This window comes from Pistacia vera, unplaced genomic scaffold (assembly GCF_008641045.1).
Source record: "Pistacia vera cultivar Batoury unplaced genomic scaffold, PisVer_v2 Contig163, whole genome shotgun sequence".
Classification (NCBI taxonomy): Eukaryota; Viridiplantae; Streptophyta; class Magnoliopsida; order Sapindales; family Anacardiaceae; genus Pistacia; species Pistacia vera.
Window position 1 is genome coordinate 1,081,386 of NW_022195716.1, and position 24,148 is coordinate 1,105,533.

At 37.5% G+C, this 24,148-nt stretch overlaps 1 protein-coding gene and 1 non-coding gene across 2 annotated transcripts; one reads left to right on the forward strand and one right to left on the reverse strand.

Moving 5' to 3' along the window:
* Window positions 1–2,294: 2,294 nt before the first annotated feature.
* Window positions 2,295–2,401, reverse strand: LOC116125383. The gene has a single exon (XR_004127323.1). It is a non-coding gene; the product is annotated as a small nucleolar RNA R71 (small nucleolar RNA).
* Window positions 2,402–6,495: 4,094 nt separating this feature from the next.
* LOC116125348 lies at window positions 6,496–7,175 on the forward strand. Its single transcript, XM_031411081.1, has 2 exons — window positions 6,496–6,886; window positions 7,030–7,175. The coding sequence occupies exons 1-2, from the start codon at window positions 6,496–6,498 to the stop codon at window positions 7,173–7,175; spliced, it is 537 nt and encodes a 178-aa protein (XP_031266941.1).
* The last annotated feature ends 16,973 nt before the right edge of the window (window positions 7,176–24,148 follow it).

Genomic DNA, 24,148 nt, shown 5'->3' on the forward strand with positions numbered 1-24,148 from the left:
AAACCCGTAGGCAAAATCAGACGATAATATCCTACAGCTAATGCAGCAACACATGCTCCATTTCCAACTGATAGGTCCACCTCTCCCTTAACGAGCAATCTACTCTGCTGTAGTTCCTGTGCATCATAACAAATGTGAGTACCGCTTCCTGTGTCAATGATGCAAGATGTTGACAGGAGAAGTTAATCTCAATCTAGAATGTACTTGATGAAGAAGTAACATTCTTCTTCCTTTTTGCTAGGAAGGCTGATAATTCGAGAATTATACTATTTTTATTAGGCTTTTTGGCCGGATTTTAGATACTTCTTAGTTCATTTTTTGCCTGAATTGATTCTTAATTCTCTACATTTTGTGTTTCAGGTAGAAATGGACATTTTGAGTAAATAATGAGCGAATTGGAGTTTTTGGACCCAGAAGTGAGCGGATCTAGGAATTTGAAAGAGTTCTGAAGCAGATGGAAGCATTATGAAGCTTGTTCCCATGGGAAAGCATTGGAGATTGAAGATTCAAGCAAAGAAACAAGCTAAAGGCATTTCTGTAAATTCAGAATTGTTCATGAAGGTTCGCCACGATGAAGCTCTGTTCTTCACCGTGGCGAAGGAAGTGAACAACGGGATTCCAACTTACCTCGTCACCGCGACAAAAGTCTACGAATTTCAGATTTCTGCAAAACGCACAGTTTCATTTTAGGAAAGTTTTAGGTTTTTAAGTTTTAGGAACACTTTGCCATTTTTGTAGGGGGGACGTTTTTGCCTTGTTTGAGAGTTTTTCTTTAAGCATTACTTTGATTGTTGTTGAGAAAGAGGGAGGATTGGAGATTTGACCTTGGAGATTCTTCAACTAGGGGAGATATCTTTTCTTTCTCTTTATTTCAATATGCTTACTGTTTTATTTACTGTTTTCTTTGTTGTTTATGTTAAATTAGTTATAAACTAACCCTTTTTGGGTTAGGGTTTTGACGAAGTTAGGATTTTTATGGATTAATGAATTGATTACTGTTATTTCCATCCTCTATTGCATAGATTGTGTGGTTATTCTATTTTTATGGAATTTATTTGATGAACATGATGAGATTGAGAAATGAATCATGTTGAGCATATTGGGTAATCACCATTGTAGTATTACATGCTAGAGATAGATTTAAGAACCAATGAAATCAATCTAGGGTTCTATTAGCTTAATGAACTTGATTCTATTATTCTTCAATTTGTTGGGTGCGGAAGTGTAATAGAGAAAAGTAGAAATTCATAGCCTAAGAAGGTATGTTTGACAATTTAGAGAATTCGATTTACAATCCGTGCATGTGAGTGTGGAATTAGCATAATCCATTAAATCCATCCATAGAGTCCGAATTAAGTCAAAACCCTAACCGTTTATTAAATTGATATTATCCTTGCGTTTAATTTCTTTCTTTTGATTTTTAGTTTTTAATACTTAGAGGTTTTTTTTTTAGTTAAATTTTAATTCTCCCATTAATCCAAACAATTGCGGTTACTCCAACCTGAGAAACACTTAGGAAAGTTAGTGCTTAACAAATCAATCCTTGTGGGAACGATACTCACTCATCATTTTATTACTTTGTGCGATAGTGCACTTGCTACGTTGCTTGTTGTAGTTACAACGCATCAAGTTTTTGGCGTCGTTGCCAGGGATTGAGTTTCGTGTTAACATTAAAATTTTCTTGTGTTAGCTAGATTGGAGTGTTATTTTTACTTAATTGTTGTTTGTTTAATTTTCGTTAATCTTTTAGGTTGGTGTGATCTCACTCTTTCTATTTTTCTGTGTAGTTTATGCGAAGAGCAAGACATAAGCCAATGGTTCCTGTTGATCCCAAATTTGAAAGAACCACCAGAAGACTAAACAGAGAGAGAAGAGAACAAGAAACCATACTTGAACCAGAAGTCATAGTCGTATAGATGGTAGAGAATAGAACACTGAGGGAATTCTCAGTTCCCTCAGTTGAAGGCAGTGGGTCGAGTATTACTAGACCAGCGGTACAAGCCAACAACTTCGAAATAAAGCCAGCAATCATCTAGATGATCCAGCCGTCGGTACAGTTCAGGGGAGATTTGAAGGAAGATCCAAATCTACACATTGCAAATTTTTTGGAGATTTATGATACTTTCAAGTCAAATGGAGTGTCAGATGACACCATTAGATTGAGACTATTCCCATTTTCATTGAAGGATAAAGCTAAGGGATGGTTACTGGCACTACCATCAGGAATAGTCACCACATAGAATGATTTAGCACAGAAGTTCCTGACCAAATTCTTTCCTCCAGCAAAGTCGGCAAAGCTGAGAAATGATATCACATCATTTATTCAGGAAGAGTCAGAATCATTGTATGAGGCTTGGGAGAGATACAAAGAATTATTCAAGAGGTGTCCACATCATGGGTTGCCAGTTTGGATGCAAGTCCAAACATTTTATAATGGATTAACAGTGAATGTGCAAACTATGGTGGATGCAGCATCGGGAGGAGCACTACAAAATAAGACACCGGAAGAAGCTCACGAGTTACTTGAAGTTCTGGCAAGCAACAATTATCAAAGACCTAATGAGAGGGTGCAACCAAAGAAATCCATGGGTCTTCATGAAGTTGATGAATATACAGCCATTTCAGCCCAACTGACAGCACTTCGAAAACAGTTGGGAAGTATGCAGGTAAATTCCATTCAAGCACCTCAACTAACTTGTGAATTTTGTGTAGGTAATCACGTGAGTAGTGACTTTCAAGTGGGGAACACATTTGCTTCATCATCATCATCATCGGAGCAGGTTAACTACTTGGCTGGAAATCAAAGGCAACCGAACAATCCGTACTCCAACACATATAATCCTGGTTGAAGGAATCACCTGAACTTGTCTTGGGGAAATCAAAACCAACAGGATCAGCAAAACAATCAATGGAATCAAAAGGGCATTGCCAAATAACCAAACAGGGGTGAACAACCAACAAGGAGAGCAACGAGTGACAAAATTGGTGGACATGTTTAGGAAGTTTATGCAAGAGACCACGGGTTTTATGAATAAGGCGAGAATGAATTTTAGAAATTAGGGGGCGTCCATTCGAAACTTAGAGGTACAAGTGGGTCAGTTGGTTGACAAGTTGAATGAGAGACCACAGGGCTCACTACTGAGTAACACAGTGACTAACCCACGTGAGCAAGCAAATGCAATAACTTTGAGAAGTGGTACAGTTTTAGAAAAGGTGGAAAAATCAAGAGAAGAAGGAAGTCCACCAAAAGAAAAGGAAGAGTCTGAGGAAGAAGTTGATGAAAAGATCATTGCCGAAGAGAAACCGACCAGTTCGAGGGAAGATGAACACAAACGGGAAGAGAGGCAAAGACAAAGGAAGAAGAAATTGCCATTCCCGAGATACCGCCAGAATTGGCACATCACACTCCTCCTGTGCCGTTTCCTCGTAGACTAAAGAAAAAGAATCAGGATAAGTAGTTTTCCAAGTTCGTTGAAATATTTAGAAAATTGCATATTAACATTCCTTTTGCAGATGCATTGCAACAGATGCCGAGCTATGCGAAATTTCTCAAGGAGATTTTATCAAATAAAAGGAAGTTAGAAGATGAGGAAACAGTGATGCTCACGGAGGAGTGCAGCGCCATTCTCCAAAAGAAGCTACCCCCGAAACTCAAAGATCCAGGGAGTTTTACTATTCCTTGCATTATAGGAGACATTACTTTTGATCGAGTATTATGTGATTTAGGTGCTAGCATCAATTTAATGCCTTTTTTTATTTTCAGGAGATTAGGAATTGGTGAAGTGAAGCCAACGACCATGTCGTTGCAACTTGCAGATAGATCCATAAAACATTCGAGGGGTATAGTAGAGGATGTGTTAGTGAAGGTGGACAAAGTGTCCTGGCAGATTTTGTTGTTTTGGACATGGAAGAGGATAATGAAATACCTCTTATTTTGGGCCGACCATTTTTGGCCACAGAAAGAGCACTCATAGATGTGCAAGAATGAAAGTTACTGTTGAGAGTTCAGGACGAAACAGTAACGTTCAATGTGTTTGAGGCTATGAAGTTTCCATCCGAGACGGATTCATGCTTTAATGTTGATATGGTGGATAAACTAGTAGCGGAGACCATTGAAGAGAACACTCCACAACTACCGCTAGAAGCATGTATTACACAATCAAGAACAGTAGAGGTAAAGGGGTCGGCAAATAATGAATGTGCTAGATTTTTGGAAGCACTTCAGCCGATTGATGAGAACCAAGATCTTGAATTTGAGGAATTTGATTTGGAGAAAGAGAAGGAAAAAGAAAAGGAAAGAAAGGAAGAACCTCCGAAGCTTGAGTTGAAACCTTTACCTTCCCACCTCAAATATGTGTATCTTAGGGATTCAGAGACCTTCCTAGTAATCATCAGTTCAAAGTTGAGCAATTTGGAAGAAGAGCGATTGATTCGGGTTTTGAACATCGATCAGCAATTGGATGGACTATTTCAAATATTAGAGGCATCTCTCCATCTTTTTGCATGCATAAGATACTCATGGAGGATGATATCAAGCCTAGAGTTCAACCACAACGAAGATTGAATCCTTCGATGAAGGAAGTGGTGAGAAAGAAGGTGGTGAAACTTCTAGATGCAGATATAGTTTATCCTATTTCTGATAGTCCATGGGTGAGCCCGGTGCAAGTAGTTCCGAAGAAAGGAGGTATCATAGTGATTAAGAATGAGAGTAATGAATTGATACCAACCAGGACAGTAACAGGCTGGAGAGTGTGCATTGACTAATGGAAATTAAATGAAGCGACAATGAAGGATCATTTTCCACTTCCTTTCATCTATCAGATGTTGGAGAGGTTGGCAGGACATGCTTACTACTGTTTCTTGGATGGTTATTCAGGGTACAACCAGATTGCCATCGCTCCTGAGGATCAAGAGAAGACGACCTTCACTTGTCCCTATGGAACCTTTGCTTACCGGAGGATGCCATTTGGGTTATAAAATGCACCAGCCACATTTCAGAGATGCATGATATCAATCTTTGGTGATATGGTGGAGAGGTTTATAGAAGTCTTCATGGATGACTTCTTTGTTTTTGGTTCGTCCTTTGATCATTGTTTATCTAATCTTTTGTTTGTTTTGCAGCAATGTCAGGAGACGAACTTGGTGCTCAATTGGGAAAAGTGCCACTTCATGGTCCAGGAAGGGATAGTGCTTGGTCATAGAATCTCAAAAGACAGAATAGAAGTGGATCGAGCAAAGACGGATGTGATTGAGAAGCTACCACCACCCTCAAATGTTAAAGCAGTTCGAAGTTTCTTGGGGCATGCGGGGTTTTACAGTCGGTTTATCAAGGATTTTTCTAAGATCTCTAAACCCCTTTGTAATTTATTGATTAAAGATGTTGCTTTTGATTTTAATGATGAATGCATGCATGCCTTTCAAACTCTAAAGAAATTACTTGTATCTGCAGCTATTATTGCAGTTCCCGATTGGGAACTACCATTTGAATTGATGTGTGATGCTAGTGATTTTGCACTAGGAGTAGTGTTAGGACAAAGAAAAAATAAAAGTGTTGCATGTAATTCAGTATGTTAGTAAAATGCTTGCTGATGCACAATTGAATTACACCACCACTGAAAAAGAATTGTTGGCTGTGGTTTTTGCTTTTGATAAATTTCGTTTATATTTGCAAGGTGCCAAGGTGATAGTCTTCATAGACCATTCAACACTTAAGCACTTATTGGCAAAGCAAGAAGCGAAACCGAGGCTGATAAGATGGATCCTATTGCTACAAGAGTTTGAGTTGGAGATACGAGATAAGAAGGAGTTGAAAAATATGGTAGCGAATCATTTGTCAAGGATTGAATGACCAATTTAGGGAAATGAAGAGGAAACCCAAATCAAAGAAATGTTTCCAGATGAGAAATTAATGAGAGTGGAAGAGGTACCATGGTATGCAGATTTTGCGAATTACCTGTCGTCGAGAGTGCTCCCAATAGGCATGACATTCCAACAAAAGATGACGTTTTTCTCTGATTTGAAGTATTACTTTTGGGAAGAACCATTTTTTTATAAACACTGTGCTGATCAAATGATACGGAGGTGTATTCCGGAAGAGGAAGTGGAAAGTATCTTACAACATTGTCACAAAAGGGAAGTGGGTGGTAATTTTGGAAGAGCTAGGACAACATACAAGGTTCTGCAGTCTGGGTTCTATTGGCCAACCCTTTTCAAGGATTCCTTCCGAATGGTTCAGGAATGCGACCAGTGTCAACGGAGTGGGAATATTTCAAAGCGGGATGAGATGCCACTGAACAATATCTTAGTTGTTGAGCTTTTAGACGTATGAGAAATTGATTTCATAGGTCCTTTCCCAAATTCTTATGGGAATACGTACATTTTGGTAGTGGTGGACTACATATCAAAATAGGGGGAAGCAGTTGCATTGCCATTAATGATGCCCGAGTGGTGGTTAATTTTGTGAGAAAAAAACATTTTCTTGAGGTTTGGGGTACCATGAGCAATAATCAGCGATGGAGGATCACATTTTGCAACAGGCAATTGGATGCACTGTTGGGGAAATACGTGGCCAGTGGACAAGTGGAACTGTCAAATAGAGAATTGAAAGGAATCTTGGAAAAGACAGTCAATGCATTGCGGAAGGATTGGTCACGGAAGTTGGATGATGCATTGTGGGCTTACTGCACTGCATTTAAGACTCCGATTGGTATGTCTCCATTTAGGATGGTCAATGCGAAGGCATGTCACCTGCTAGTAGAGCTCGAGCATAAGGCATACTGGGTAGTCAAACAGTTAAACATGGACTTAAGAGCTGCTGGGGAGGAACGGATGTTGACTTTGAACCAACTTGATGAGTTTCGTCATGAAGTTATGAGAATGCTAGGATGTACAAGGAAAAAACCAAGAAGTGGCTTGATAAGCATATTAGGAAGAAGAACTTTGAAGTGGGGCAGAAAGTGTTATTGTTTAATTCTAGACTTAGACTTTTCCCTGGAAAACTTAAGTCTAGATGGTCCGGATCCTTCATAGTTACAAAGGTTTACCCATACGGATCGGTAGAGGTGTCCCATGAAGAGAAGGGCACATTTAAGGTCAACGGACAGAGATTGAAGCCGTACATTGATGGCGTGATCAGTTGCAAGTCAGTTGCTATCCGCCTTGACATCCCGACATAAGAACTTGAGAGAGTCGAGCTTTCCGACTATAAACAAGCGCTCCTTGGGAGGCAACCCAAGTGTTTTTAATTGATTATATTGTTTATTGCTTTGCATTTGTTTTGTTATCTTTTGATTTTAGAGGAAGTTTAATTTGTGCACTTTTGGGTGTTTCAGGTGAAGTTTCGAACTAAGGCGAAAAAAGAAAAATGTTCCACACTTCGCCAAGGCAAAGGAGTTTCTTCGCCGTGGCGAGGAACATTTAACAAAAATTGGAAGTGGAAAAGTCCCAGACTTCGCTGCGGCGATGATTGTTCTTCACCGAGGCGAAGTATCTCCTGTATTTTTCCGACGAAGCAAGTGGCGTGAATTTTTACTAAGGAAACTTCGTCGTGGCAAATATTGTTCTTGGTCGCGGCGTGGTAGGTTGTAACGCCCACTTGAGATATGTAGTTAAGATTTGCTGTATTGCTTAAATATTCATTGATTCTGCTTTAATTGAGTTTGTTTAGTGGTAATAATATTTAGTTGGCCCTGGTTGAATAGATATTGGGAGTTGGTTGAGTGGTTGCCCTGAAATTTGTAAAACTTGGCAAAGTTTTTGTGTTACAGACTTCGCTGGGGCGAAGAAGAAGCTTCGCCGCGGCGATGAAGCCCTGCAACCTACGGTGTAGGTTCGGTAATTTTTTGCCGGGGTGAAGAAAGATTCTTCGCCACGGCGAAGGGCTTGACAAAAAGTGTATTGAGTTTCTAGAGAATTCTTCCTTTGGGACACAATGACCATTTTACCCCTAATTAGCAGGAAAAATGGGGAGTAAAATGTAAGAAAATTTTATGGAGAATAGGTTAGTGTGGGGGTGTGAGTGAAATGAATCAAAAGAGATAGATGGAATTTTCAAGGAAGAGCAAGGGCAAAGTTGGGAAGTGATGGTTATCTTATGAGCTAAAAAAGGGTTAAGTGAAATAAACCCTCCATTTCATTCAGTTCCACTGCCATAACCATTCTCTAATTCTCTCAAGTTTCCTTTCAATTTTCCCAAGATTTCTAAGGGGTTTAAGAGAGCTTTTGAGTAATTTTGAGTAGAGAGTTCATCTAAAGCATCCTAAGGTAATGATTCTTGCTTTGGATGTGAGTTTGCTTATAGTTATATTGAAGTCTTCTATGGTTGTTATGGTTCTTGTTGTTGTTTTGAGTTGTTGTAGAGAGAAGACAAGACAACAAGGGAAAGGAAAAGTACTAGAGAAGTCACTTTTTCACAAGGTAAGTAAATCCAACCCAAGGGGAGATTTAAGAACTCTTTTGAGTAGAGATTTATGTATGTATGTGTATATCTTATGTTCATTGAGAAATTGAGATGAGATGAGATTATTAATGAGTATTGAATGTATTGGAATATGAGGAGTGTTGAGATTTTATGGTGTTGAGTTGAGTTTGATTGACGTGAAGGGAGTTTGAGTAAACCCTATAGAAGTGTTTGTTTCATTGACAGGAAATTAGAGTTTATGAGGGTGTTTTCTCCCATATTAGGAAGGTTCAAGAGAAGAGAAGAGTTATTGTTAACATAGAGTTTTATATATGCAAACAAGTTGTATGATGAAATGCTTAAGAGAAGCATAAGTAAGAGTAGAAAGCCTTAATTATTACTACATAGCATAATTGCATTTCATTAGTGCATTAATGAGCATGAGTCATCCATATGCATTAATTCTGCATTAGAGAAAGAGTAGAAAAAGAATAGAGAATTTTGAGTGTCAGCTTTAGTAAAGAGAAAGAGAGTTTGAGCATTAGAGAATGAAAGAGAGAAAGAGCATAGAGTAGGTTGTGCGATGGGGAACCCGTGAGTAATGGGTAGAGTATTCCTGCATGTATGCCGCATTGAGAGAGCGGCATGAGTATGAGAGAGAGAAGTGGTGTAGCCCGTGAGAGTGCATGCAGATGAGGGCTATACCTGAGAGTACCCGAGAGAGAGATGATATACTCACATGGCCAAGGGTTCCGAATCCATGCATAACCAAGTCCGATCGGCTAAGAATGAGTAGAAGTCATGTAGAGCGAGAGCGAGTCCCGGCCGTGCCTCTGGTAAGATGAGGCCATGACTTACTAAAGAGAGTTAGTAGAAAGGAGTTATGAGAAAGAGAAAATAGGGAGAAGTATAAGAGAAAGAGTAAATGAGAATTGTAAGGAAAGAATTAGAGAGAGTTACGGGGTTAGATGAGTGGAAGATTTACTTACTGAGCATTGTTTTAGTGCTCACCCCGTTGTTTCCTATGTTTTACAAGATCTAGGTGAGGACACGGTCGGATGGGCGTCGGCAAGCGAAGGGAAATGGCTACACTGTCCACCATGTTTTTGATCACTTTTGTACATGATACAATTTTTGTGTTAAGAATATCTATATACATATATATGTTTAATGAAAGGAAATTTGGGCCCAACTATTTATGTTATTTTCCATGTGTTTTCATTATATATCTTTTATCCGTATATGAGTAGAAAGCAGCTATTACATAGGTACTGTATTTTTTTGCCACGGGGAAGAATTTGTCTTCGTCGTGGTATTGACTGGGTTTTAAAAACCCTAGAATTCGATTGATGAACTTCGCCGTGGCGAAGAAGAAGCGTCATTGCTGCGAAGTCTGCTTTTTATAAATACCCACTTTCTTTTCTTCATTTTTCACACAAACCTTCAAACACATTCGAGAGAAAATCTTTCCACCTTCAATCTTGAGCCTGTCCAGTGAATTTCCATCACTTGCTCTAACTCCTAAACCATCCCAAACACAAAATCAACTCATTTCAGCGAGGATCTTTTGCGAAAAATTGCGAAAAATTTTGGAAACCCATGGTTTGCAAAAATTGGGGATCTTGCGATTTGGATTGAAATATGAGAAATTGGTGGTGAAAGCTTCTTGGGATTGGTAAGATTTCAAGCCCTTCTAACTTTGAATTACACAATTGCGAGTTTTGAGTGTGGATCTGAAAATTTTGATTGTTGAAGTTAAGTTTTGGGATTTTTGTGAAGTTTTTGTTTTGCTTGTGATTACGGAAGTGTGGATCTTGAATTGTGTACTATTGGGAGTTTGGGTGTTGATTTTTGGAGTGTTTGGTTGATTGTGGAAAATGTTAGGAAACGACCCGGTTATGTAGCAGAAAACAAATTTTTTACAACCATGGATTGTTCCTTAGAACCCAAAATCAGGGCACAGAAAAATTACAGTTTATATATTTCAACAAGCATCTACAGAAAATAAATCTAAAGTTTAGATTCATACCCACGTTGGAGGCTCCACCAATATTGTCTCTAAACGTGTTTGCTATTGATCCAAGTGTAGGATCGAACCGTAGAAGTCCATACGAAGACAATCGCAAGGAACCAAGGAGGGATTTGCTAGATCCTCCTTGGCCTTAAGAAATCAAGAAGAAGAAAAGAGAAATATTTGATTTTTCAATCAAATAGTGAAAGTGGCGTGGGAGAGTGTGTATGTGTTGTGTGTTTTTTCTTTTCTTTCAAAAGGGCAAAATTTAATTATTAACAAATCACACAAACACCTTTCCTTTTATAGGCAAACTTAGTTGCCCTATTCCCATATGGAATGGGCTTGGGCTCCAACCCAAACACCCCATGTTGCCAAACACTCCCAATTAGATATTTTAATTTAATTCATCATTACCTCAATTAAAATCAATTAATATTTAATTAACATTTAACAATAATGATGATTTAATTAAATATGTGCGAACACACATTTAAACGTAATTTCACTTATTTAATTTTTCTAACAAATTAAAAAAAGGCTACGACCTCAGCAAATTTAATTGCACTGTGAAATTACCAAAATACCCTTTCGCCTAAAAAGACGAAAACGCCCTTCTTTCTTCTTGGCTCTTAAATTATCTTCTATGTGTGTGACCCATAGGCTCCTCATCATATCGGCAGTGTATAGTATCGCGATTAACACCAATTAATCATCTCACTAATACACAGACCAAGATTGGCCCCTAGCAAGGCATCATGGCCACCCGATAGATTCGGATTCAGCAAAGTAGCTACATGTCAACGATATGGTTACCGTACAATTCGATCCTTTCATCATTCGTTATCTCAACGAGACGAAGGCATAGAAATAGTGTCAACCTTCGGTTACTTTCGATATTATGTATTCAGTTTTTGGACCAATGACCTGTATTATAAACCGGATAGAGCAACAACTCAATCCCACTGTGGCCACAGTTTTAGTGTCATTGCCATATACTGAATTGCGCTGTGAGATAACTTTTCCCGTACCCGGGAGTGATGAATCCTTTGTCAATCCACCATAGTCTTGATACACTCCTTGATGCAGTCAATTACCACCGTAACAACTTTAAAAAGAACTGCGTTAGGCTAGTGTCAAACTACACCAATCGGTGCACAAGGAGCTCCGATGATCTCAAGTCTAAGGATCACATGCACCACCATTCGTTAGAGGATTTGTTCCATAGACACTGGGGTTACCATCCATATGGAATCCTCTAGTGGGTCAATCCAGTGAACTTGCTGCGGTATATCCGCCTACAGCAAGCACCCATGTGTTGTACCAGTTGTCACCAAACAACCTTTACAAGTGAGATCAGTCACTGCCTTTCGACATAGTCATTCAACACTATGATAGCCTTACCATATTATCTATGCCTTTACTTCAGAATAATATTGGGGCTACGGACGTTTCTAGAATGGCCACCATATGTGCTCATAGGGTTCTCACTATCAAGATTTGAAACACTTGATACCCTCGTCACAGTTCTACCATTCTAAGGACATATATCAATACATATTACAATAATAATGATTTACGCGATATAGAATAAAATGCCTTTTATTGATTAATGAACATTATTACAAAGAGTCAATTCTACAATAATTGATTGGCTCTAGGGCATCTACTCTAACAGAAAATTCATAGTTTAGGGGTCATTTTATAGTTTTTGGAAGTTGTGGTGCTTGTGCAGGATTGAGTGTGGTTGTTTGTAGGGTGCTTAGAATTGAAATATTGAGTTGAGTTGTTGTGGGGAAAATGTCGGTCAAAGTACCATCCAAAGGTAAAGGAAAGGGGAAGAAAGTGGACAATTGGTTTATAAGTGACAACGCTTGAAAATGATATGAAGGAGCAGCCGAAGAAAGGATAAAGGATTCATTGCCGAGCGTGGATTTCTCACTGTCCATGCTGAAGAATGGAGTCAAGGGAGACGTTGGGGGTTATTTATGATTCAACCCGTGAATGCGGCCATAGAGCCGATCATGAGAGAGTTTTTTGCCAACATCCTTGAGTGCAATGAGGGGTTTGTCTATGTGGGGGGTGTAATGACTCAATTCTTATAAAAACATGCACAGTGAAAATACACGTAACCATAATATAAAAAGTTGGGCCCCAAAATTTTTCTTTCATTAAACATATGCATTCTTATACAAATATATACAAGGTTTGTGACATATGCAAAACTATCAAAATAGGGTGGACAGTGTAGCCATTTCTCTTCGTGTGCCGATGTCCATCCGACGGTGTCCTCATCTAGAACCTGCAAAAACATAGGGAACAACTGGATGAGCACAAACAAGGCTCAGTAAGTAAACTCCTGAACTCTAATATCACCGTAACTCTTTCTTTAATCATAACTATATAATTTCTTTTTCTCATAACTCCTCTATGCTAACTTTCTTTCTAGTAAGTCACGGCCCCATCTGACCGGAGGCACGGCTGGGACTCGCTCCCACTCCCAGTGACTTCTACTCATTCTAGCCGATCGGACTTGGTTATGCATGGATTCGGAACCTTTGGCCATGTGAGTGCATAGAATCTCTCGGGTAAACTCGGGTATAGCCCTCATCCGCATGTACACTACGGGCTACACCACTTCTCTTTCTGATACTCTGGCCGCTTTATTGCTGCGGCGTACATGCGGGAACACTCTACCCGTACTCACAAGTTCCCCATCGCACAACCTACTCTATTCTCTTATTAAGCACTACTCTAGCTTTACTCTATAGTGCTCATTCTCTCTTTCTTTCTACTCTTAGAGTAGTCTAAACTCAAAAGTCTCTACTCTTTCTCTACTCTCTTTTCTAATGCATAAGTAAAGCATAATTAATGCACATCAATGACTCATACTCATTAATGCATTTATGAAAAGCAATTATGACATGTAGCAACAATTAAGGCTTTCTACCCTTACTTATGATTCTCTTGAGCATTTCATCATACAACTCATGTGCATAAATAACTCTACTCTAACTCTAACTTTTCTGTTTTCTTTAATCAACCAAATGGGAGAAAACTCCCTCATAACCCCTAAATTCCCTGTCAAAAGAGAAACACTTCCATAAACTTGCTCAAAACTTCCTCCAACTTCCATCAAATTCAACCCAACATCAAGCAAATAAAACACTTCTCATAACTCAATCATAACTACTAATCTCAACAATTAAAAGAATACACATATGTATATCAATCTACTCAAAAGAGTTCTTAAATCTCAACTTAGGTTGAGTTTACTTACCTTATGAGAAATTAGCTTCTTTAACACTTCTCCTTTCCTTTGGTAGCTTGCTTTTCCTCTACAACTTAACCAATAATCACAACATGAGACTCTAATCAAAACATAATAAAACTCTCATCTAAAGCAAAAATCCTTACCTTAGGAAGCTTTAGATTAAAACCCTACTAAAAGTTACTCAAAAAGGCTCTTGGAAATCCTTGAAAGATTGAAGGAAATTTGAGAGAGTTTAGAGGAATGAAGGAGGCGGTGGAACTGGGAAATGAAGAACTTTCAAAGGCTAAACCCTTTTTAATATCTCTTAATACTCATTCTTCCCATTTTGCCCTTGCTCTTTTATGGAAATCCCATCCATATCCTTTGATTCCTTACTAACACACCCCCATACTAACATATTCTCCTTGAAATTTCCTTACAATTTACTCCCCACTTTTCCTGCTAATTAGGGGTAGGATGGTCAAATTGCCCTTAGTGAAGAGAATATCTAAAACTTAGTAAACAGCGAGGAAACTTCTGTCGCCGCGGCGAAACTGTCCAGAAAGTTTCCCGTGGTTTCAACATCTCTTCGCCGCGGCGAAGATTCTTCTTCGCCCCGGCGAAGCTTGGCACACTACACTTCTTCTATTTTTAACCAATTTCAGGGCAATTATTCTACACAACACTCGTACTAATGTCAATCAAACAATATTACCAAGATACCATCTCAAATAAGAGCAAATGAAAGAACAATAACTACGTACCTCAAGTGGGGCGTTACAGGGGGATTGATGTACCCTTTGATGTAGAGGAGATAAATAAGTTCTTTGAATTACCTCAAATCTCCTGTGATGAGCATACGGAGTGGAAATCGACACAATTTGATGATGATGTGATACTTCCGGTCTTAACAAAACCGGGTACCACTTGGGAGGTTTCAAAGAAAGGAAAGAAGACTATCAAGGGAACCAATCTAACTCCGATGGCTCGGTTGTGGGAATATTTTGTGAGTGCAAGGATGATGCCGGAGACGCATTATAGAACAAGAACTTATGAAAAGGCATTGCTTATCTATTCCATTGCCACAAGGAAGAAAATTGATGTGGGGAACATTATTTTGAAGAGTATCAAGAATGCAGCTCAACCAGGGCAAGGCAGTTTCCCATTCCCACAGCTCATTACAGCATTGTGCCTTAAAGCAAAAGTCGAGAAGACTGATGATGAACCACTGATCCATGCTGCCCCAGTCCTCGACACCGCCTATTATGATAAGCATCTTGCACAGCAACTCGGTGAGCAGCCTAAAACGACAGCAAACCACCCAAGGTACTGCCACATCATCCAGTTCCACAGCCACCACGAGGGAAATGATGTAGTAGATGATGGGTCAGATGATACGTATGGCAAAATGTCAGGATTGGTTGGCAAAGCAGACCCAAATAATGTATGATATGCAGAAGAATAGCTTCAACAAGCTCAACGTTGATACTGCAGAATTCCAATGGGTTGACTGGGATTCAGATGAGTGGATGGGCTCTGAATCAGAAGAGGACGACGCCGAGGGAGACAAGGAGGCCGAAGAATGAGCACCTGAGCACCTGTTTTTGTTATTTTTCTTTGTTTTTAGTTGTTTCTGTAATTCATTTCGAACATTGAACTCAGTTGATACTTTTTCTTTTGGATTGTTTTAGTTGTTTCATTTTTGTTTTAATCTCATAGTTGATGTAAAGACGAGATTGGGGTTGTAATATTTTCATTTTAGTTAGTAATTTTTTCTAACACAATGGACACCATAGTTTCCAATTGTTTTTATAGATGTTGGTGATGAAAAAGTCAAGGACCGGGTGTGCACACTGTTGAGTGAAGCTTCCACTTCACAAATTAATCAGGGAACTATCTCGTACCTTTATTCAATTATGTTTTTCTATTCCTAATTTATGCATAATGTGACATTGGGGACAATGTCATAATTAGTTTGAAGGTAGGAAAAATTTGAGAATTTTTGGACTTTTGTTTATTTTATTTGGGTTTATTGTGTATGCCAATGATGAATTGTATAAATCGATGATGAGAATAGGGTTGTTGGGATTTTATTGTTGAAAAATGTTAAGCATTGCTTCAAGTTTATGTTTATTGACTGAATTTTGATTGAGGTTTGTTCAGTGGTTCAACCACCATATTTATTTATTTCGGCATGCTTAGATTCATTTTATGTGGTTAGGTAAAGTTTGATAATGTTGGTGGACTCTAGAACCTAGTAGAGAAATGCTTGAGGCAAAATTCTAGGAATGGACATTGTTGAGGAAATGATTTAGGCATTTTTCGGATCGTTTGAGCCTTTCCAACCAACCCACGAATGAATTTTCCCTTAGTCACCCATTTGAACCTTATGAGATTATCATTGCTTTTTATTTTCTTGCAAACCAAAAATTATCCGATCCAATTACCCTAAACACGTAATCATACCCTTTAGGAGAATTTTGGACCTAATGCAAACACAAGGAACTTAAAGAGTTGTGTGAATGAACTAAAAGAATAGTTTGGGGGTTGTGAGAAGGGAAAGAAAAATAAGAGAGGTAATTAACCTCAATTTGATTACTGTTATTTTCAAAAAAAAAAAAAAAAAAAAGAGGATTCGAAAATTGCATTGCAATAGCAAAAATAAGATTGTATATTGTTGAGGGTTGTAAATTGGTTGACACCTAGAGTAATGCTTGAGAAAGAAAGTGAAAGTTAATGGAAGTTTTAGTGTTTATTTTAAGGAAACCGAGTTCTCTTGTTGACTATCTTTTCCTTTCCTTTGGAGTCCAATACCCGAACCTAACGTTACAAGCTTGCAAAGACCTTTTGATTCTTAGCAATGTCTAATCCTCATTAGTGGAGAGTAGTTCGACATTTAGGCTTATGGAGTCTGCCGCCATTTGATAAACTTTGCATTTCTGCATAAAATAATCTGGGAAGTCAGAAGGTGGATTGAAGTGGGGATCAACTACTTGGGGGACCAGTAGAGAAAGATAGTTGATGCAACTTATAACTTCTTGGAGTGTTGAACATTTTTCTAGTAATAATTTTGCAACAACCTTTAAGACTTGTATAAATTATAGGCAGTTCGTGTGCTGAGTTGAGTCTTATGTTTTTCATTTTAAATTTTTGTAATTTTGCTATTTTGCATTTGCTTGGGCGTTTGTTATTTTTCTTTCATTTTGTTTTGTACCTGATGCTCGGGGACGAGCATGTCTTTAGTTTGAGGGTATTTGATAATCTGAGAATTATACTGTTTTTATTAGGCTTTTTGGCTAGATTTTAGATACTTCTTAGTTCATTTTTTGCCTGAATTGATTCTTAATTCTCTACATTTTGTGTTTCCGGCCGAAATGGACATTTTGAGTAAATAATGAGTGAATTGGACTTTCTGGACCCAGAAGTGAGCGGATCTCGGAATTTGGAAGAGTTCTAAAGCAGATGGAAGCACTATGAAACTTGTTCCCATGGGAAAGCATTGGAGATTGAAGATTCAAGCAAAGAAATAAGCTAAGGGCAATTCTATAAATTCAGAATTGTTCATGAAGGTTTGCCACGGCGAAGCTCTGTTATTCGCCGCGGCGAAGGAAGTGAACAACGGGATTCCAACGTACCTCGTCGCTGCGGCGAAAGTCTGCGAATTTCAGATTTCTTCAAAACGCCCAGTTTCATTTTAAGAAAGTTTTAGGTTTTTAAGTTTTAGGAACACTTTGCCATTTTTGTAGGGGGGACATTTTTGCCTTGTTTGGGAGTTTTTCTTTAAACATTACTTTGATTGTTGTTGAGAAAGAGGGAGGATTGGAGATTTGACCTTGGAGATTCTTCAACTAGGGGAGATATCTTTTCTTTCTCTTTATTTCAATATGCTTACTGTTTTATTTACTGTTTTCTTTGTTGTTTATGTTAAATTAGTTATGAACTAACCCTTTTTGGTTAGGGTTTTGACGAACTTTGGATTTTTATGGATTAATGAATTGATTACTATTATTTCCATTGTGTGGTTATTCTATTTTTATGGAATTTATTTGATGAACATGATGAGATTGAGAAATGAATCATGTTGAGCTTCTTGGGTAATCACCATTGTAGTATTAAATGCTAGAGATAGATTTAAGAACCAATGAAATCAATCTAGGGTTCTATTAGCTTAATGAACTTGATTATATTATTCTTCAATTTGTTGGGTGCAGAAGTGTAATAGAGAAAAGTAGGAATTCATAGCATGAGAAGGTATGTTTGACAATTTAGAGAATTAGATTTACAATCCATGCATGTGAGTGTGGAATTAGCATAATCCATTAAATCCATCCATAGAGTCCAAATTAAGTCAAAACGCTAACCGTTTGTTAAATTGATATTATCCTTGCGTTTAATTTATTTCTTTCAATTTTCAGTTTTTAATACTTAGAGGTTTTGTTTTTAGTTAAATTTTAATTCTCCCATTAATCCAAACAATTGCGGTTACTCCAACTTGAGAAACACTTAGGAAAGTTAGTGCCTAACAAATCAATCCTTGTGGGAACGATACTCACTCATCATTTTATTACTTTGTGTGACTAGTGTACTTGCTATATTGCATGTTGTAGTTACAACGCATCAAAGGCCTTGCAATGTTTCCTCCAGTGGTTGGGATTCCCACAGTGAGGACAAACGCCCTTCCTATCTACAATAGTTCCTTCCAATGACTTCTGAGCCTTTTCCTTCTCACTTGAGTTAGCTTCAACCAACATCAATGTTTCTAACATTTTCATACCTGACTCAGTAGCCTTTAAGATATCCAGAAGCTCGGAAAAGGTATTTTTCTTATCATCATCAATGAAGTCATAGAAAAATTGAGAGTAAGAATCTGGAAAGATTGTAATATTAGGTCTATCATTAAACCCTCATTAAGTCTGCATCCCAAAATCTCAAGCTTGTTCATATACTCGGTCAACTTGAGTATATGATTGCCAATTTTGGTACCCTCTTCCATCTTGCATCACACCATATGATTCTCATTTCTCTGGAGAAAATAAAGAATAGAAGCTAAGTCGGTATTTTGGCACTACTGTCGCAGTAATGGTGTCATTGATGCTAGCACAATGTATCTTGTCATTCATACTTTTGCATCATGTGTATGCTTCATATATACATACCTAGCTTGATGGATAGAACTATCAACATGATTTGGTGACAAAGCCTGCTCAATGGTGTATAATCTATCACTTGATTGAAGTATATTGTTTATACTTCTATACCAATCAACGAAATTCTCACCATTCCATTTGTCTCCCAGTTCGATGATTTGTCGTAGTGATGATGGGATCATATTGCTCAATTTTTAAGTGAATCTACAAGTGCAGAATAAGTAAACATTATTACAATGTTTATTATTATTATTTAATAAGGCCTTTTATTGAATAATTGCTCTCACTATTTTCCTCAAGCCAATAGCCCTCACTATTAACTCGGGAAAGCCCGTTGGCTTTCCTAGTGGGTTGAGATCCCATCTAGCCCATTTCAAACCTTCTCTTTGGTGAACAAGCCAAAATGGGTTGATTAGGTAGGCGAACAAACTTAATCCAGATCAGTTGGGAAAGCCCGTTGGCTTTCCTAGTGGGCTGAATCCCATCTAGGCCATTTCAAACCTTCTCTTTAGTGAACAAGCCAAAATGGGTTGATTAGGTAGGCCAACAAACTTAATCCACATCAGTTGATAGCTCCCACTACCAACCTCAAATACGAAGTAAGCCAAAAAACCAATCACATAATACAATGATCAAAGCCATTGTCCTCAAGTATGATTCTCAGTATCAGTAGAGTGGACACTACATGTCACCACATACACACAACAATTGTACTTCTCTACTATGCCTATGACGAGCTTATCAACCTTTGCTTTGGCGAACAAGGAAAACTCATAATTTTAAGTCAACCAATCACCATTAAGGAAAACTCCAATGATATTCAACCTCCCACTGGTAGAAGTGTACCCTTCGTTTTGGCGAACAAGGTTCCAACGAATAGTGGTTTGATTAAACTCATGGTGATGGAAGACATTTCAATTTTGACTTAATATACTTTAGTTGAGGGGTTTTTATTTTATGTCTCACCAATTTTATATTTATTAGCATGTTATAGTCATAATATACACCCTTAGCATGCATACTAAGAGTAAAATAAACTTGTTGGTGCATAGCCTTAACTAAAACCGATTTCCTCAAGTCAAGAGGAATCAGTAGGCCAACCCAGGCTTAAAAGGAAATGGATTCTTCAAGTAATTTTGCCTTCTTCCCTTCCATCGCTTCTTCTTCTCAAACATTACACAACTTTCAAAATTAAAATTACATTTTACATTATTGAAAAGAAACCTCGAGTTACATTCGAGGGGAGTGAGATGAGAGAAAAAAGTTACATTGGAGGTTTAGAGAAAGGCAGGGCACGTAGACCCTATTTTAAATTACATAACCCAAAATAATTAAACTAGGTTCATAGGCTTATGCACCAAGCACCATGCATATTCACAAACAAGAATCATGCATAAACAATCAAAATTTAATTTTGATTAGGTTGGTCAATTAAGTTACCCCTTGAATTTTGGTAGTGTTGCATTTAAGTCCAACAAGTTTTAAAGTTTTCATTTTAGTCCCTTGTTATCGGGCCTCACTCAATTGGTCCTCCAGAATGTTTCTAACATGCAACAACATATTTTTAAGAAAATTATGGATTAAAAATATCACACAACAATGCGATCACGACCCAAAATTCAGCCTATTGCATCTTTACGTGGGCTGACTAAAAAATCCAGATTTGGTGCACGTTTTAACTAGCCCAGATCAGGCCCTTGGCTGAAAAACCAAGTACCAAATGAGGCCAAGTCTAGGAGCACTTGGGCACCATAGGGAAGCCCCAAAACAACACCCAATCAAGAAGACAGTAGCAGCACATTCACATGCGCCATTGTTGCGTGCAACAGTAGCCCTAGTGTAGTTGCACAAGGCTGCTGCTGTGCCGTTGGTGGCGGCATAGCCCAAGGGCACATGCTGGAGCATGTGGCCAGCACTCCTCCCTATGTAGCAGTGTGTAACAGCCGCACGAAATCTGTGAAGCAGCAATGCGCGTTTGCGGACTGCCACTGCTACTTCTTGTTGCTGCCGTGCGCGGTAGCACACAGCAAAAACACGCCACCCTACAAGGTAGCATCCTCCTCTGATCGGAATCAAGTTTTATTTGATTTTGATCCCCCAAAAAGCGGATGAAAAAAAAAAAAAAACAAAAAAAACAAGAGATTAGCAACACATCAACCGCAACAGATTTTTAACACCAAAAAAAAAAAAAAAAAAAAATCAGTTTTTACACATTGTGCAATAACATAATCGATACATATCAAAATCAATTTAACCAAGTCGAATAACAGTTCAAGGTATAAGGAAGGCTTTGATACCACTGTTAGTTGTTGATGGGGTTACGCAGCGGAAAACAAAAATAAATCCTCAACAACAACATTGAACCCAAGAACCTTATACCTAATTTATGTATTTATATGAAATGATATTGAATATAAAATTTCCAGATTTCATACCAGAGTTTGAACACTCCTTCAACGATAAGAATCGTTCCCACTCTAAGAAGAGTGAACTCTCAGTATCCACACGAAGACAGGATGGAGACGACTTGCGGTCTCAAGTGCTAGCAAGACACACAAGCAAAAAGGATGTAGACTTTTTCTGCAAGAAAAATGTAAAACCCCCCTCCAGTCAGGTATCCTCTGAATATCCCTCAATGAGAATCTTGAGGATACATGTCGGAGAAAGAGTTGTATTTAGAAAAAAATCTGTATAAGGAATAATAATAATATCCAAAACATGCATATAAAATATCGCGCAGGATCTAAACTATAATACAAAATTTAAGAAATTGCACAATCAAAAAAATATTTATAGGGTGGAAGCTTCCAAAGGTATTTCACAAATATTTATTACATATTTACATCAAGATAAAAACATCGAGATGATAATAATCATCTCCCTCACGTGTAGTCCCGCTGTCTCTAGCATCCCTCTCTTCTAGTCTACCTGCAAAGCAATCAACAATGAAAGGGTGAGCGCTAATCGCTCAGTAAGGAATGATCCGTTTATTCTAAATGTACTATTTGATCTTTATTAAACATATCTGTTAACACAATCACTTATCTTTTATCTAGGATACTTCCCCTTTTATTACTAATCATATGCTTTTCATCATTTATCCCATGGCTATATAAACATCAATGTGTACACAGACATCACATATCATGACATAACATCTAAAATCATCTAACATGAGTTAAATCATCTCATGATGTAAATAACGTCATAACTCATGTAATGCAACTAAATGCATATGAAACATTTAACGTCTAGCCGAACGGACTTTCTTAGCATCTTAAGCACTTATATCATCTAGCCTCAAATTTCATCTAGAGCTCATATCATCGGGAGGCGTGCTACGCGTTATTAGCATCTAAAGCATATATTCATCTTTCCCCAACCGGTATACGAGGATATGCTTACGCATTTTCCATCATGTCTATAGCATATATCATGTCTATTTGCATTTCTAACATCTTATGGCATGTAAATACATATTTGGTGAGCTTAATCTTTAATTCATCTATGGATATCAATCCATTTACATTACCTCTTGCTCACATACATCATCTTTAAACATGGTTATATTGCATCTTCATGCCATTTCATAACATTAATCATTTGACATCATGACCATGTATATCTTTCAAGATCATCTAACTAAGTGGTAAACATTAGTACATGGCATAATTACAATAATACATTAATAATCAATTCATAATCATAAGAATTGATTATGTTAAATCTTAACTTTAATAACCAGTTTATACTTCAGGCCATTTTCCATCATTTTCCAAACGAACTGGCTCTGGCTTAAACATAAAAGTTATAGGTCTGTGTCTTAGCTTTCTAATGCTTCAAGAATCATCTCATTTCGATTTTTATAACTCAAGTTATGGTCGAAATACAGAAGCAGGGTTAACAAAACTCCAAGCTCACTAAATCCGAATTTCATATTAACTATGCCACTCAATTCCTATCAACATTAACCAATAGGTTAACTTATGGATCAAATAAACCTCTCCTTAATGTATTTAACATCTTAAGGAAGTGTAAAATCCCATTCCCATAATCATCCATTATGCTATAACATTGTAAGCTAATGCAAAAACACATCAACACTTCTAATAGCAACCATTCAACACCATGTGGCCTCCAATGCTACAATTTTTGCCACAATCAGTTCCACACTTCATTTTCTTCAATCAAACATCAAAACTCATAAACAATAAATAGCAATAACTTCATGTATAATGAATTCAAGGCAATAAGTAGAATAAATGAGTTCAAATACACTTGCCATCAACTAATTCTATGCCTTAAAGCTTAATTTAAGGTTCTAAAAATCTACAAACCCTAGCATAAACCCAAAGTCATGGGGGGTTCTTCCTTACCTTTTTAAAGAATTCCTCCACCAAAATCCTTTGCCTTTGACTTCTTTTACATCTTAATCCACATATACAATTATACCTCAACATCTACTTCAAATCTTCAAATCACATCAAAAATAAAGTTTTTAATCCTTAGCTTAAACCCTTAATTGAGATCCAAGGCTCCTATCTTGTTCTCTGAAAAATTATGCAAAACTCCTTGAAAACCTAGAGAAAGAAAGCTTGTTTCATGGAAGATTTGGAGAGAAAATGGAAGAAAGTTGAAGGAAGGCTCTCTCCTTTGGCTTGAACGAATTTCATCTATTTATAGGAAAATATTTCATTATTTTCCAAAATTATGCAATTGGCCCAATTATTTTAATGTATAACTCATAAGTCCTTAATTCTTCATATAAGGGCATTTGGTCATTTCACACTAGACATAATTATTACTTAATTAATGCCATTAAATGCAATGAAGCCTACTCATCCTTGACTTTTTCAATGCTATCCATAGGCAAAATAACCATTTTGCCCCTAAGCTCTTTATGGAATATTGATTATACCGTTCCAAATGAATTGATTATTTTGCCTTAGTTGATTTATGCTTTTTAACATAAAATAAACATTTAAGGACTATTTTGAGTTAGGAACATACCTTTGACATCTTGGGTATTACAAAAAATTCTCTTTCCACCAAGTGGAAAAAATGAGAGAAGAGAGAGTGGGGTGAGTGGCTTGGATTTAATTAATATGTTCTCTTATTTTACTTTAATTTTAAGTTTCCTTTTTATATGCAACAAAAATAAAAACCCTACTAGTTAGGAATAAATTATTCCATGACTGGAATAGTAAATCCTCATTACAAACAAGGTAATATTCCACATGGCATCTTATTCAAATCAAATATGATTTTCATATTCATATATTATCTTTACTAATATCATTAATATAATATTGAATAATATATTAAATCAAATTGAATTT